This window comes from Geotrypetes seraphini, chromosome 1, assembly GCF_902459505.1.
Source record: "Geotrypetes seraphini chromosome 1, aGeoSer1.1, whole genome shotgun sequence".
Lineage (NCBI taxonomy): Eukaryota > Metazoa > Chordata > Amphibia > Gymnophiona > Dermophiidae > Geotrypetes > Geotrypetes seraphini.
In genome coordinates this window covers 129,250,339-129,266,186 of record NC_047084.1, presented here as the reverse complement: position 1 = coordinate 129,266,186, position 15,848 = coordinate 129,250,339, and the positions used below count along the sequence as shown (strand labels likewise).

At 41.3% G+C, this 15,848-nt stretch overlaps 1 protein-coding gene across 8 annotated transcripts in view; it reads left to right on the top strand.

Annotated features, from left to right (window-relative positions):
* Positions 1–15,848, top strand: part of ADAD1 (adenosine deaminase domain containing 1) — a 226,045-nt gene that overhangs the window by 195,238 nt on the left and 14,959 nt on the right. For all 8 annotated transcript variants that reach the window (XM_033938463.1, XM_033938517.1, XM_033938507.1 and 5 more), the window contains one exon: positions 2,238–2,475. In XM_033938463.1, coding sequence (XP_033794354.1) covers positions 2,238–2,475 — 238 coding nt within the window. The remainder of the gene's footprint in view (positions 1–2,237; positions 2,476–15,848) is intronic.

The following is a 15,848-nucleotide window of genomic DNA, read 5'->3' as shown; positions in this document are numbered from 1 at the left end:
GCTTTCCAGCTATTCTTCAGCGATAATCTCCTTTTTCGTATGGATTTTTGTGTCATTTCACTTTCCGTTGCAATACTAAGAAATGAGTTGCTGATATTGCTTATGTTGCAGCCTTTACTACTATCACATCTTTTCTTTTGCCGGGGGTGGTCTCTATAATTGTCCTTAGTACATACACCACCCCCACCTTCTAGTTTAAAAGCCTAGAAAAATATTGTCTAAATTTCTCTGCAAGGTTTCTTTTTCCTGCTGTAGTAATATGTAGCCCATCAGTGCAATATAGCTTCTTGTCCTTCCATGTATTTCCCCATCCTCCTATGTACCTGAAGCCTTCTTGATGACACCAGGCTCTGAGCCATCTATTAAAGTCCTCTGTGTTTTTCAATCTTTGCTCTCCTTTTCCATATGCAGGCAGTATTTCAGAAAAAGCTAAAGTCTTTACAAAAGGTTTCACGCCCTCACCAAGCTCCCAAAAAGCTTTCTGTGCTGCAAGTGTGGAGTTGTTGGCCAGGTCATTTGTTCCCAGATGGATAACAACATCAGTGTTAAAATCCTTAGTTTCTTCCTTAATTATAGTCAGTATTTGCCTGGAACTCCTGGTAGCTGAGGATCCTGGAAGACATTTCACTATTTTGGTCTCCTCGCCCTGTGTTCCAAGGTTAATGCCTCTGATGATGGAATCCCCCAACAGTAATAGTTTTCTGTTTTTGGCTTTTTTATTTGTACTTAGGGTGCGCTTGTTCTCTTGAGTTACCTTCATTGGTTCCAGTCCCACCTCCCTTCTGTTTTCCTGAGTATCGCAGTGCACTAGTGGAGCGAAGGAATTCTGTAGAGGTAATATTAGTGAAGGTGGATGTTTCTGTGTTACATGTCGCAGTCTTCCTGAGCCTACTGTGACCCATTTATTCCTGGGCTGTTTTATTCTTTGAGGTAGAGGTGGTAAGTTGGTATGATTTTGTGGAGTGATGGAAGCTGCTTTAATTGTATTCAATTCCTGTTTAAGTTTGCAGAGCTCCTCCTTAATACTGGCAAGTTGAAGACAGATGGGGCAAGCCTTAAGCCTCCAAATAGTATGTCTTGGAATTAAAGCACCACAGTGATTGCATAGAATAAAGGTCATCTTGATTGGTTGTGAAGTGACTTGATTTGAGTAGTCCTGATTATATGGGTCTCTATATATGAATAGTGGTCCCTGGGGTTGGTGGGACTATAAGTAAGACTACTAGTAAGGCAGAAATATAGGCTCTATACCACCTAAAACACAGTATTTTAAACAAAACTGCAGGTTCTATCAGTGCTACCCTAAAACACAGGATTTATAACAGGATTTTCCCTACTTTAGTCACCCTGAGCCACAGGCACCAGAAATATAGGCTCTATACCACCTAAAACACAGTATTTTAAACAACAATGCAGGTTCTATCAGTGCTACCCTAAAACACAGGATTTATAACAGGATTTTCCCTACTTTAGTCACCCTAAGCCACAGGCACCAGAAATATAGGCTCTATACCACCTAAAACACAGTATTTTAAACAAAACTGCAGGTTCTATCAGTGCTACCCTAAAACACAGGATTTATAACAGGATTTTCCCTACTTTAGTCACCCTGAGCCACAGGCACCAGAAATATAGGCTCTATACCACCTAAAACACAGTATTTTAAACAAAACTGCAGGTTCTATCAGTGCTACCCTAAAACACAGGATTTATAACAGGATTTTCCCTACTTTAGTCACCCTGAGCCATAGGCACCAGAAATATAGGCTCTATACCACCTAAAACACAGTATTTTAAACAAAAATGCAGGAAGAGGAAATAAGATTTAACAGAGGAAAGAGAAGGATTTATTTTTTTGTGCTTTTTTATATTTTTTTAGTAAGAAACAGGGAGGAGAAGAGAAATTAAGCAGATATAATGCTGAAAACCAGTCAAAAGAGCAAATGCTGAGTAACTTAGCTTTTAGAAGTTCACAGGGCAGCCTTGTTCACAGCAACTTTCCTATCATGTTTGTTGAAGAACTCTTCTATTTCTGTTTTAACTTTGGTTTTATCATTTATAAATCACTTTGACTTGTTTTAACAAAAAGCGTAAAATGAGCCATTGAAACCCAGAACATTAGCTCCTCTGTCCAGAACCATTTCATTTTCAATAAATAGTGCAGTTAAACTTTACTTACATATCTTAAATCTCTGTTTTTTTTCACTTGTATGTATTTTTAACTTTTCTATATTTAGGGGATGCAAAATGTACAGATACTAGAGGACTTGAAATGGCTATTAAACAGCGTGTCGATGATTCTCTTACATCAAAGCTTCCCATGTTCTATCTGGTCAACAGACCTTATATTAGTCTGGTGGAATCTCTGTATCCTGTTCAGATGAACTCAACAAATGGATCCTTGAGTCTTAATTGGTCTCAAGGAGACATGTCTCTTGAAGTTGTGGATGGATTGAAGGGAAAGATTATTGACAGGTATTTTAGTTAAGTATCATTTTGAATTTGTGTAAAATTATACTTACAATAAATGAGAGTTCTTCTTGTACAATCCCTCTTTATTCCGGGACCAGTGGGTTATTTCTCTCCACCCTCCAGGGTCTGTAGGAAGCCAGAAAATTTCAGAAGCTCCCCCCCCCCCCTTACATTATTATTATTTTTTTAATTTATATATTTTATTAGCGTTTGTTACATAGATAACAAAAGATCAGGAAAAAGGTAAAATAGTTCCAAGAAACAACTTAGAGTTCAAATTAAGACTTACTTCAAGTCCATATTAACAAGAGCCGCTCAATGCAGAAAGTAAAAATTTGTATAGGTAACGATATATGATCATCCTTTACCTGCAAATGGCCAAATCCAATAGGTCCTTAAACTTCTTCAACAACTCCATTAGTATCTGAAACTTTTAATGAAACCTTATCAATCAAAAAATTCTCCAGTTATGACGGATCCACAAAAACAAATTTATCAGCTTTATAGTTTGAGACACATACAAGGGAATTTTAGAAAGAAAGTAGCTCCCACTGTTATAACTTTGGGTTTAAGCTGTAGAAACTGTTTTCTCCAATGTTGTGTCTGGACACCTCAGGAAAAATCATTAGTTGTCTGCAAAACAAAGCTTGTTTATTCACAAACATAAAAACATAAGTATTGCCTCTGCTGGTTCAGACCAGGGGTCCATCGCACCCAGCAGCATGCTCCCGCGGCGGCCCTCTAGGTCCTTGACCTGAAAGTTCCCATCACCTGAATTGTTTATGCCCTAATCCTGAAGTACCTTGTATAGTACCCCTCTATCTATACCCTGTAATCCATTTCTCCTTCAAGAAGTCATCCAAGCCCTTTTTGAAACCCATTATTGTACTCTGTCCTATCACCTTTCCTGGAAGCGAATTCCAGGTGTCCACTTAAGTATGTTTAAATATTTTTATTAAAAGTTTGCAATAAAGTGCCAGCAAAGAATACAAAATGAACAACAAAATTCTCAAGTATGTGCACAAAACAAACCATTGCCCCAAACCTCCCCACCCCACAAACCCACATTACAGCATCAAATCAAGAGCAGGTACGAGAGAGAGGGAAAAAAAAGATAATAGATTTAAGTCTACTGCGGGCACGCAGAGTAAGGTCCATCCAAAAGTGCTCCTAGATAGAGCAAAAGCGCCTTCCGAGCTTAGAGTCCAGGTCCCCAAGTTGTCTACGCTCTAGGGAGGCATGTACAATCATCAACAATCTCCATTGGGCATATGATGGAGGTTCAGGGGACAGCCAGTTGAGTAAAATGGCTTTTTTTTACCAAGGAGTAATGCCCTTGCAAGAAAAGCACAATCCTTTAGGTTTTGGTGATGTAATGATATAGTGTCCAAGGAGTGCTCTTGGGGCCGGCGTCCAACGTCGTCCCCACAGGGAGGTAATGTATTTTCCCAAACAGTGCCAAAACTGGAGAATACGAGGGCAAAACCAGAACATGTGTCCCAGAGAGGCATTGTTACAGGAACATTTAGGACAGGGGTGTACTGGAATGATGCCCATCCAATAAGCTCGCAAGGGAGATATAAAAAGACGTAACACAAACTGTAGTTGAAGTTCCCAATGTGTAACGTTAGCAGATACCCGTCCCATGGATTTTAGCACTCGCTGTATCTGCAATGCTGTCAGGGAACACTGCAGGTCCTCTGCCCATAAAGTTGCCACAACGTCTAAGTTAGGACCTGGTTGTGCATCCCTGACACACACATTATGAAATCGAAGTGGTATCAATTGTTGAGCGGAGAGACTAAAGAGTTCTGATATGGCCTCCCTACAATCTTCAGCCAAGTGGTCGGATGGCAGAGAATGAACATAGTGTCGAACTTGGTAGTATGCAAAAATGTCCAAGGCTGGTAAATCAAATGTACTTTGTAAAGATGGAAAAGACGTCAGGCGACCGGCTTCATCGAACAACTGAAATATGAAAAGTAGTCCCTGAGTAGACCAGCGCTGGAAAGACTTATTTTGGAGGCCTGGTAAAAAATCACAATTGCCTTGAATCGGTAAGTATGGAGAAAATACAGATGAGAGCCTAACACATTTACACACCCAGCACTACGTCCGTCTTGCTGAGGCAAAAACAGGATAAGATGCCATTAGGGGACGGAAGACTGCAGCAGTGGAGTGTAAAAAACTACTAATATGATAAGGGATTAACAAAGACAATTCTAATTGTGTAGCAGTGAAATCGTGTAGCATGTTTGAGACCGCTGCTCTAAACCAATCATTAATATGTCGCATCTGCATACCAACGTATATTCAATAACCCAAATCTGCCCCTGTCCCATGAGATGCACATCCGAGAGTAAGTCATGCGTGGTTTTTTTCCTCCCCTTATATAGCACTGAAGCCCTCTAGTAAGCTGATGGTTATGAGTATGAGATAATAAAAGCGGAAGAACCTGGAACCTATATAACCATTTGGGGAACAATACAATGTTGAATAAGGCCACACGTCCCGCTACAGACAAGGGGAATGTGGTCCACAGTTGCAAATGCCTCAGTGTGTCATCCAATAAAGGAGCTATATTACAAGTATATAAAGTGGTAAGCTCTCGAGATATCCACACCCCCAAATATGTAATGGAAATAGGGGCCCAAGTAAATGGAAAATCACCATGCCAGGTATCCTGTAAGGAAGACGGAATCGTTAATGCTTTGGATTTTTGAAAATTAAGTGAGAAACCTGAATAAAATCAGAATTCCTCAAGTGATTGCAGCAGCTGAGTGACAGAGGTGCTTGGGTAGGTTAATGTAAAAAGTAGGTCGTCTGCAAAAGCTAATACCTTTATCATGCAATCAAGAAAGGTCACCCCTGTTATCCCGGGGTCTGCAATAACCGTCCTCAAGAATGGCTCTAAAAATAATAAAAAGAGAAGTGGACATAATGGGCATCCCTGTCGGGTTCCCCGTTCAATGGGAAAAACCTCAATAATAACATCATTAACTAATAAACGGGCCCTTGGAGATGCATATAATGCTCTTACAGCTTGCATATACCACCCCGTCATCCCTATATAGTCCAGTATCCCAAATAAAAATTGCCAATCCACTTGGTCAAAGCCCTAGCCGCATCTAGACTAAGAAGCATCATGGGCGTTGCTCTGGCTTGGGCATGTGCTACTGTCAATATAGCCTTACGGACATGAGTCACCTGGGGGCCCTTCACAAAGCCCACCTGTTCTGGTCCTATGAGGTTCGCAAGGATAGGAGATAATCTATCCGCTAGGAATTTGGCCAAGATTTTAAGATCCACATTCAAAAGGGAAATAGGGCGGTAAGAGTCTGATAAAGACTCCTCCTTTCCAGGCTTTAAAATCAGGATGATCAGCGCCACATTGGCCTCCCCAGAGAACTCCCCCTGATCTATGATCTGATTATAATATTCTCGCAAGGGCATACCAATTTGAGAGGAGAGAAGTTTGTAAAATTCAGCCGTAAAACCATCAGGACCTGGGGCCAAATGGTTACGTTGAGACTGGATTGCCCTCTGTAATTCTCTGATAGTAAGGGGCATATTTAGGGACTCAACGTTCCGCTCCGTCAGGGTAGACATACCTGAATCAGTTATGTAATCGAGGATTGGCGGACCGGAACTCGAGCCCCCGCTCTTATATATATTCTGAAAGTGTTCCAAGAGAATTCCAGCTATCCGAGCAGTCTTATGTTGGAGTCTACCCAATCCATCTTGCAAGCCCATGATATAACGCTATCCTCTGGCCCATTTGGTCAAATGTGCTAGCAATTTACCTGACCGATTCCCATATTTATGATATTTAAATTTCTGATAAAACAACATTTTAACTGTACATTCATGTATGTAAGAATTAAGCGCAATCTCAATAGACTGCCAATTTTCCTTCGCAGCAGGGGACGGATGGAGAGTATATTGACTTTTGGCAGCCGCCAATTCGCTTTCTAATCTAAGGATGCCCTTGGAAAGCCGTCGATTGCGCGTGATGACATAAGCTATATAATCCCCCTGCAACACTACTTTCGCTGTGTTCCAAAACAATTCCGGGGTATGACGATGTTTGCCATTGAATTCTAAGTACTCCTCCCACTTAGTATGTAAATATTTTTGAAAATGATCGTCTTGAAACAGATAACTGGGGAAGCGCCAGCGCACAGGACCACGCAGCCCAAAGCCCACTTTACATCTACCCAAATCAACGCATGGCCTGAAATTATTGAGGGACCAATGACTGCGGAGTCAATAGTTGGAAAAGAATGACTTGTGGTAAGTATATAGTCAATATGGGACTGTATCCCATGAGCTTGAGAGTGGTGGGTATAATCTCGCTCGGTAACATGAAGCGTATGCCAGGGATCAACCAGATCCAGGGCCGCACACAGATATGGAATTCCACGAGTACCCACTCTCCCCCCCAGGGATCCCCGGATTGGAGCGGTCGAGACTCTGATCGAGAACCTGATTAAAATCCCCCGCTATGTACACTGGTGTGTCCAACCGCTCTATCAATAACATAGTCAATCGTTCAAAAAAGGAGTGATCATATACGTTAGGGGCATAGACGTTCAAAAGATAAAATGAATAAGTGCCCACTTTGAGACGAAGTAACAGATAACGGCCCTGTGAGTCATTCTCAACCAGAGTTGCTGTGTAAGGTAAAGTTTTGTAGATCAATATCGCCATCCTCAATAATATTATACCAAACAAAAAAAAACAATTTGATTTAAACAGCAAAATTCCCACTGCTCAGGAACTTTCCGACTATTTTACTGAAAACATTTTTAATATAAGAAAATCTTTTAAAAATTCTAACATTCAAATTGAATTAGATCAGAATAACCAAGATGTATTATTTTCAAAATGTTCAAAATTTAAAATACCTAGCCTTAAGGAGATTGAAATTACTCTTAAAACTCTGAATATCAAAAGTTCAAAAGCAGACCAAATATCACCGTTTCTTCTCAAACAATACTTTGACATCTTTGGACCTTGGATTCATGTATTAGTTACAGAAAGTTTAAAACAAAAAACAGTTCCACTAGATTGGAAAAAATCATTTATTCGACCCATTATTAAAGATAAAAATGCTAATTATGCTGATCTGTCTAATTATAGACCAATATCCAACATTCCATTTTTAGCAAAGTTAACTGAAAAAATTGTCTTCAACCAGATTTCAGAGTTTGTTGAGCAAACAAATGTGTTACATCCCAATCAAACCGGTTTTAGACAACACCATAGTACAGAACATTCACTAATTGGTATGACAACTTCAATTCAATATTTCTTGGATCATCATCAATCGGTGCTTTTAACATCTCTTGATCTTTCAGCAGCGTTTGATACGATTGATCACCAATTACTCCTTGCTAGACTTCAATCTATTGGGGTTACAGATGATGTTCTAGCATGGTTTACATCTTATTTCAGTAATCGCACATCTACAGTAATTTTTAATGATTCTTCATCTTTACCTTCACAAATATCACATGGGGTTCCACAAGGATCTATACTTTCACCTTTACTTTTTAATATATTTTTGGCACCACTATTGACATTATGTCAATCTATAGGATTTCATGTTTTTGCCTATGCTGATGATATACAGTTATTATACCCCCTAAACAATAACAACATAAATGAAATCTTGACAATTAATGAAAAACTTGAGCAAATTCATCATTGGCTGGACAAAAACAGATTGGCCCTCAATATCAAAAAAACAAATATCATGCTTTTTCCTTGGAAGGAAAGTTTTTCTCTAGTTGCTCCTATTTTGATTCAAAATGTTCCTCTTCAATTAGTTAGAAATACTAAAATTCTAGGAGTAATTTTTGATAATAAACTTAATTATCATGATCACATTAGTAGTATTGTTAAAACTACCTTCTATAGGTTGCGTAAAATTCGATCTATTTCTAAATTCCTCTGTCCCAAAGCACTTAATATTCTTATTCACTCTCTGGTGATGTCTAAAATCGATTATTGCAATTCACTATTTACAGGAATTGCTTTACAAGAAATTAAACGATTACAAATAATTCAAAATGCTTCAATTAAATTAATAACAAAATCTAAAAAATTCGATCATGTGACACCACTCCTTAAAAAGGCTCATTGGCTTCCAGTCATTCATAGAATTACTCATAAATTATGTACAATTATTTTTAAAACATTAGAAAATAAGACTCCAGCATTTTTATTTAGGCTACTTATCCCTATTCAGTTAAAAGAATCTTACGATCTAGTGAACGGAACCTTTTATCAATTCCTTCGCTAAAAATTATTAGTACAAGAAGACAATTTATCTTCTCATGTACAGCACCCCAGATTTGGAATGCGCTTCCCATGTTTTTACGGGAGGAGAAGGTGTTTGGGAAATTTAAAAGCGAGTTAAAAACCTTTCTTTTTAAAGATGCATTTGCAAATTAATTAAATTTTATTTTATAGTGTTATTTTAGTGAATTATTTTGCTTTTTCTTGTTTTTCCAATTTCCTTTTGTATTTTCCCTGTATGTTCTTTCTTTACTATAAAAAATGTATTTCATCCCCTCTTTCCTTTTGTTTATATTATAATTAATTAAGTGTATGTAATGTTTTTGTTTCCTTATGAAAGTATATTTTACTGTACATCGCTTAGAAATCCGATTAAGCGATTGAACAAGCCAACTAATAAACTTGAAACTTGAAACTTGAACGCACCAAACCACACAGATCTGCTCCTCAACTTTTTGTCTCCTTCGATCCAAACAAATTGGGACATCCAATTTCTAAGCGTACCATTTCCAACTGGATGGCTGCTTGTATAACTTTCTGCTATGCCCAGGCTGGACTGCATGTACAGAGTCGAGTCACAGCCCACAAAGTCAGAGCAATGGTGGTTTCAGTAGCTTTCCTCAGATCCACTCCTATTGAGGAAATTTGTAAAGCTGCCACTTGGTCCTCGATTCATATCTTCACTTCTCACTATTGTCTGGATACTTTCTCCAGACGGGATGGACAGTTTGGCCAAATAGTATTACAAAATTTATTCTCCTAAGTTGCCAACACACCCACCATCCCATTCTGGTTAGCTTGGAGGTCACCCATATGTGAGAATAGGCTAGCTGCTTGTCCTGTGATAAAGCACAGTTACTTACCGTAACAGTTGTTATCCAGGGACAGCAGGCAGCTATTCTCACAACCCACCCACCTCCCCTGGTTGGCTTCTCTGCTAGCTATCTGAACTGAGGAGAATTGCCTTGTGCTGGGTGGGAAGGCACTCGCGCATGCGTGGTGTGGCAGACTTGAAACTTCTACGTTTCTACAAGCAAGTCTGCTTGCGAGGCTGTCCGCATCCGTGTTCCATGGATGACATCACCCATATGTGAGAATAGCTGCCTGCTGTCCCTGGATAACAACTGTTACGGTAAGTAACTGTGCTTTACTAGCAGAGGAATTATAAGTCCAACAGAATGTTGGTCTCATTACGAGTTATATCCTAAAACTGAGGAGGATCAATTTTCCCCCACAAAATAGCCCCATTTAAAGTATACAAAAAGAAAGTGAGGGCTTCAAACGAGTGGTTTGATTCTTAACTATTAGTTATTAAACAGGAACTGAGAAAACTGGAAAGAATTTGGCATAAATCAAACAAAGAAGAAGATAAAATCTATTGGAGATATAAAATGAAAAATTATAAAATCTTGATCAAAGAAAAGCATTCAAAATATTACACACAGAAAATAGGAACATTAAAATAAATAGTAGAGAGTTGTTCAAGCTGGTAAATATTTTAACAGACACGACCAGGGACCTGAAAAAGGAAAATGAATTCACTCCATCTTAAACCCTTGCCAAATTCTTTAATGATAAAATTCTTGATTTGAGAACTATACCTCAGACCACAGCTGACTTCGAATTCCAATCCGGACTTCAAGAAAACTGGGACCATTTTGAGTTTCCCAATTGGCATCAATTTTTAACTCTGTTTATCAAATAGACTAAATCAAATTGTCTGTTGGATGAATGTCCATCAAAACTTATGAAAGTTGCAACACCTGAATTTAAAAGGGATTTATTTAATTGGTTAACTACTGCTCTAACTAGAGGAAATGGGACATATTTTGATCACACCTATCCCCAAAGATCAAAAGACATCAATTGCCCTGAAATCCAACTACAGGCCTATAGCGAGCATCAAACTGTTTACCAAACTCCTGGAGGGATTGGTTAACTTAGAATAAGTGAACTATTTAGATAAATTTAATATCCTCAATGATCATCAATTGGGATTTAGAAAATGTTTCAGTACAGAGACAGTTTTAGCTTCAATCTTAAATCATCTGTATGGTCTTTTTAGTACAGGCACTAGTGCCTTAATTTTACAATTGGATTTTAGCAGCACTTTTGATTTGGTTGACCATGAAATAATGTTACATTGCCTGGATGCAATGGGACTTTCGGGAAGAGTCTGGAATTAGTTTCAGGGTTTCCTGATGAAAAGAACATACCGAGTGGTTTGTGATGGAAAATACTCTCGTACTTGGAGTAATCCATCTGGGGTATCTCAGGGTTCCCCGTTGTCTCCCACGTTGTTTAACATTTACATTTCACCCTTAGGACATCTACTACAGAAGTTTTTATATATATATATATATATGCAGATGATATCTCCATTTTAATCCCTCTAAATAACATAACTAATGAAATCTTAGAACAACTTTTTCAAATTATGACTGAAGTAGAACAATCAATGGACAATCAATTTTAAATTGAAATTAAATACAGAAAAGACAAAAATCTTTATAGCAAGTCCAAATGATAAAATAACTGCACCATCGCTTCATTTAAATGGTCATGACTACCCAATTTCATTTTTTTTTTTCCTTTATAATTTTTATTCATTTTCAAATTTTACATGAAGTGTACAAAATATTGAAATACAATTGAATGAATACACAATATCACTTTTATATCTAATACATAATATTCTAAACAATATTTTTATCCCGTCTCCCTCCCCCCACCCTTCAAGTACTTTCCAATCATACATTACATATTGTATATCATATTATAGCATATTGTGTAAAAATTATTATCCCAGGACAAGCAGGCAGCATATTCTTGACTGATGGGTGACGGCACCGACGGAGCCCCGGTACGGACAATTTTAGAGTGATTGCACTCTAAGAACTTTAGAAAGTTCTAGCTAGGCCGCACCGCGCGTGCGCGAGTGCCTTCCCGCCCGACAGAGGCGCGCGGTCCCCAGTTTTCTTAATTCCGCGGAGCTAAGAAGACGCGTGTTTCCAACGGCTGTTGGAAGTTTTTTTCTATTTCACTTGCCTTCCCGCTCGCGCGTATTTTTCTCTTCATTTTTTATTTCTTTCCTTCTTTTTTACCTTTTGTGTAAAAAAAAAAAAAAAAAAATTTATTATTTTTCATTATTTTTGTCGATTCTGACCCGGCGGGGCCTGTTGGCACCATCGAAGCCTCGGGCTTCGATTTTGCTACAGCAGTATTTCCCTTCATGCCCCCGTCACCGGGTTTCAAAAAGTGTCAGCGGTGTGCACGCCCTATCTCCCTTTCCGACCCACACAAGTGGTGCCTCCAGTGTCTGGGTCCGGACCATAGGGCTGAAACCTGCACCCGCTGTAGTTCTTTACAAAAAAGAACTTTAAAAAATTGACAAATTCAGCAGTGGATCCTTTTCGGTACCGCTATGGAAGTCGCACCGGTATCGACGTCGACGACTTCCTCCAAATCGACTCCGACTACCTCGGCACCGCCAGATCCATCGTCGGTGTCGACTCCTGTAGGTAAGCCGGCTAAGAAGCCTTCCCCTACTGTTCTAGGCCCGCCAGTCGAGCATGCAGTGAGCCAAGTCCTGCAGACTGAGCGCCGGCCCCGTAAACGCTCCGCTCCCATTGAAGTCTCTGCCTCGTCATCGGCATCGACTTCACCCGAGCGTCGAGCGGCACCGAAGGTACCGAGCAAGAAAAAACCGGTACCGGTGCCATCGGGACCAACGTTGGATGAGCGCATTGCCTCTATCCTCCAGGTCCAGCTTAAACAGCAACTCCAACAGTTGCTCCCGGCTCTATTGTCTCCGAACCTTCCAGTGTCGGTACCGACTGAGCCTTCGGTGCCGTCTGTCGAACAGCCTCTGTTATTGGCATCGACAGTTTCGGCACCACAAAAATCTTTGTCCATGCCTGTTCTGTCAGCAGAACCAAAACGGCGTGCTACTCCTACGGTGTCGGAACCGGTACTGTTCTCTGAACCCCGTGTACTACATTCCCCAGGTACCGTCTCCACTCGGTCTGGTAAATCGGTACGCAAGACTAAACATACTGATACATCGACTCCACTTTCCCAGGGCCGTTTACAATCGGTACGGGACCCTGACTTGTGGGACGATTCAGATGATCCCCTCGGTACCGAGGAGGATTACACATCTGATGAGGAGGAACCATCGGTGCAGGATACTACTGCTAAGCCAGAGCACTCCTCCTTCACAAAATTTTTAAAGGAGATGTCAGACACCCTGTCTATTCCTTTAGAGTCTGACTCTAAAAAATCCAAGGCATTTTTGGATGCCTTGGATTTTGACCAACCTCCTAAAGAGTTTTTAAAGTTACCCCTCCATGACATCTTGAGGGAAACTTTTTATAAGAATCTTGAAACTCCTTTGACAATCCCAGGAGCCCCAAGAAAACTAGAATCTCTATATAAAGTGATTCCAATCCCTGGATTTGACAAACCCCAACTTCCCCATGAATCCCTGTTGGTAGAGTCCACCCTAAAGAAGACTGCAGGAGCCAGTATGTATGCCTCTGTCCCTCCTGGTAGAGAAGGAAAGGCTATGGACAAATTTGGAAAGCGTCTTTACCAAAATGCCATGCTGGCCAACCGTTCAAGTAATTACGCTTTCCACTTCTCGTTTTACCTGAAGCATCTCATTCAACAGGTGGCCTCTTTTCAAAAGTATATTCCGGACCGTAAACTTCCTGCTTTTCAGCAATGTACCTCTAGTCTTCTGCAACTCAGGAAGTTTATGGTCCGTTCTATTTATGATACTTTTGAACTGACGTCTCGAGCTACTGCTATCTCTATAGCAATGAGAAGGTTGGCATGGCTACGGGCCTCAGAACTGGACGTAAACCATCAGGACCGGCTTGCCAATGCTCCTTGCCTAGGGGATGAGCTGTTTGGGGAGTCCATGGATACCACCACACAAAAGCTCTCCGCCCATGAAACTAGATGGGACACCTTGTTGAAAAACAAGAAGAAACCTCCTCCTCCTCGTCCATTCAGGCAACAACCTTCATATCAAAGGAGGTTTTCTGCTCGACCGGCTCAGCCTCATCCTCCTCAACCTCGCAGACAGCGTCAGCAGCAACAACAGGCTCGTCAACAACAGCAGTCTGCTGTCAAACCGGCTACTCAACCTAAGTCGACACAGCCCTTTTGACTCCTTTCTCCTGGACATTGCCAGTCTTCCTCCCTCGTGTCCTCTACCTCAGCCCATAGGAGGTCGACTACAAGTTTTTCTATCTCGCTGGGAAGCAATCACCTCCGACCAGTGGGTACTTGCTATCATCGCCCACGGCTACTCCCTAAATTTTCAGACTCCTCCACCTCTAAGTCTGCCAAAAGAGTCTGCTTCCAACAAGGCTCAATCCCTCCTCCTCGCTCAGGAGGTTCACTCCCTCCTTCTTCTCAATGCCATCGAACCAGTTCCTCTGGACCAGCAAGGCCTGGGATTTTACTCCCGGTACTTTCTTGTACCCAAAAAGACCGGAGATCTCAGACCAATATTAGATCTCAGGGATCTCAACAAATGTCTTGTCAAGGAGAAGTTCAAGATGTTATCTCTTGCCACCCTATACCCTCTTCTTTCTCAGGAAGACTGGCTATGTTCCCTCGATCTCAAGGAGGCGTATACTCACATTCCAATTCATCTGATGTCCAGACAATATCTTCGCTTTCTTGTCAATCAACATCATTACCAATACAAGGTGCTACCCTTCGGCCTAGCCTCCTCGCCCAGGGTATTCACCAAATGTCTGATTGTGGTCGCAGCTTATCTCCGCTCCCACAACTTTCAAGTCTTCCCTTACCTGGACGACTGGCTCATCAAGGCTCCTTCTCCTCAGTCCGTTCACAAAGCCACGGATCAGACCATTTGCTTCCTTCGACTGTTGGGGTTCGAAATCAATCTACCCAAGTCGCACCTCATTCCAACTCAGCGACTTCAATTCATTGGAGCCATTCTGGATACTGTTCAGATGAGGGCTTTTCTTCCTCCAAACCGCCTTCACACCATCCTTCATCTCTGTCAGCAGGTGTTCCAGCAACCTTCCATCTCTGCGAATCACATGATGGTGCTCTTGGGACACATGGCCTCCACAATACATGTCACTCCCTTCGCACGTCTCCACCTGCGTACTCCTCAATGGACCCTAGCGACTCAGTGGTCACAAGCGACGGATCCTTGTTCACAACACATATCTGTGACCTCGTCTCTTCGACAGTCGCTTCTTTGGTGGTTGAAATCATCAAATCTATCCAGAGGTCTACTGTTCCATCTACCTCCTCATCAACTGGTCATCACCACGGATTCCTCCCCCTATGCATGGGGAGCTCACTTGAACGAGTTCCAAACTCAGGGGTTTTGGACCACCCAGGAAAAGAAACACCACATCAATTTCCTGGAACTCAGAGCGATGTTTTACGCCCTCAAAGCTTTCCAACATCTCCTTTTTCCTCAGGTTCTTCTCATTTGCACAGACAACCAAGTTGCAATGTACTACATCAACAAACAGGGAGGGACGGGATCCCGTCCCTTGTGTCAGGAAGCTCAAAGAATTTGGACCTGGGCGACTGCTCGTCACTTATTCCTGAAGGCAGTCTACATCCAGGGGGAACAGAACTGCTTAGCAGACAATCTCAGCAGAATCCTTCAACCTCACGAATGGACTCTCGACCCCCCGACTCTCCAGTTCATTTTCTCTCAATGGGGCACTCCTCAAGTGGATCTTTTTGCAGCTCTCCACAACCATCAACTGCCCCTGTTTTGCTCCAGACTTTACTCTCCTCACCGTCTGGAACCCGATGCATTTCTCCTAGATTGGACCAATCTCTTCCTTTATGCATTCCCTCCTCTTCCGCTCATGCTGCGCACCTTATTCAAGCTCAAGAGGGAACAAGCCACCATGATTCTCATCGCTCCACGGTGGCCCAGACAGCATTGGTTTTCCCTTCTACTTCAACTCAGTTCCAGGGAACCCATACCTCTTCCTCTGTTTCCTTCACTGCTTACACAGCATCAGCAAACACTGCTTCATCCCAACTTACAGTCTCTGCAC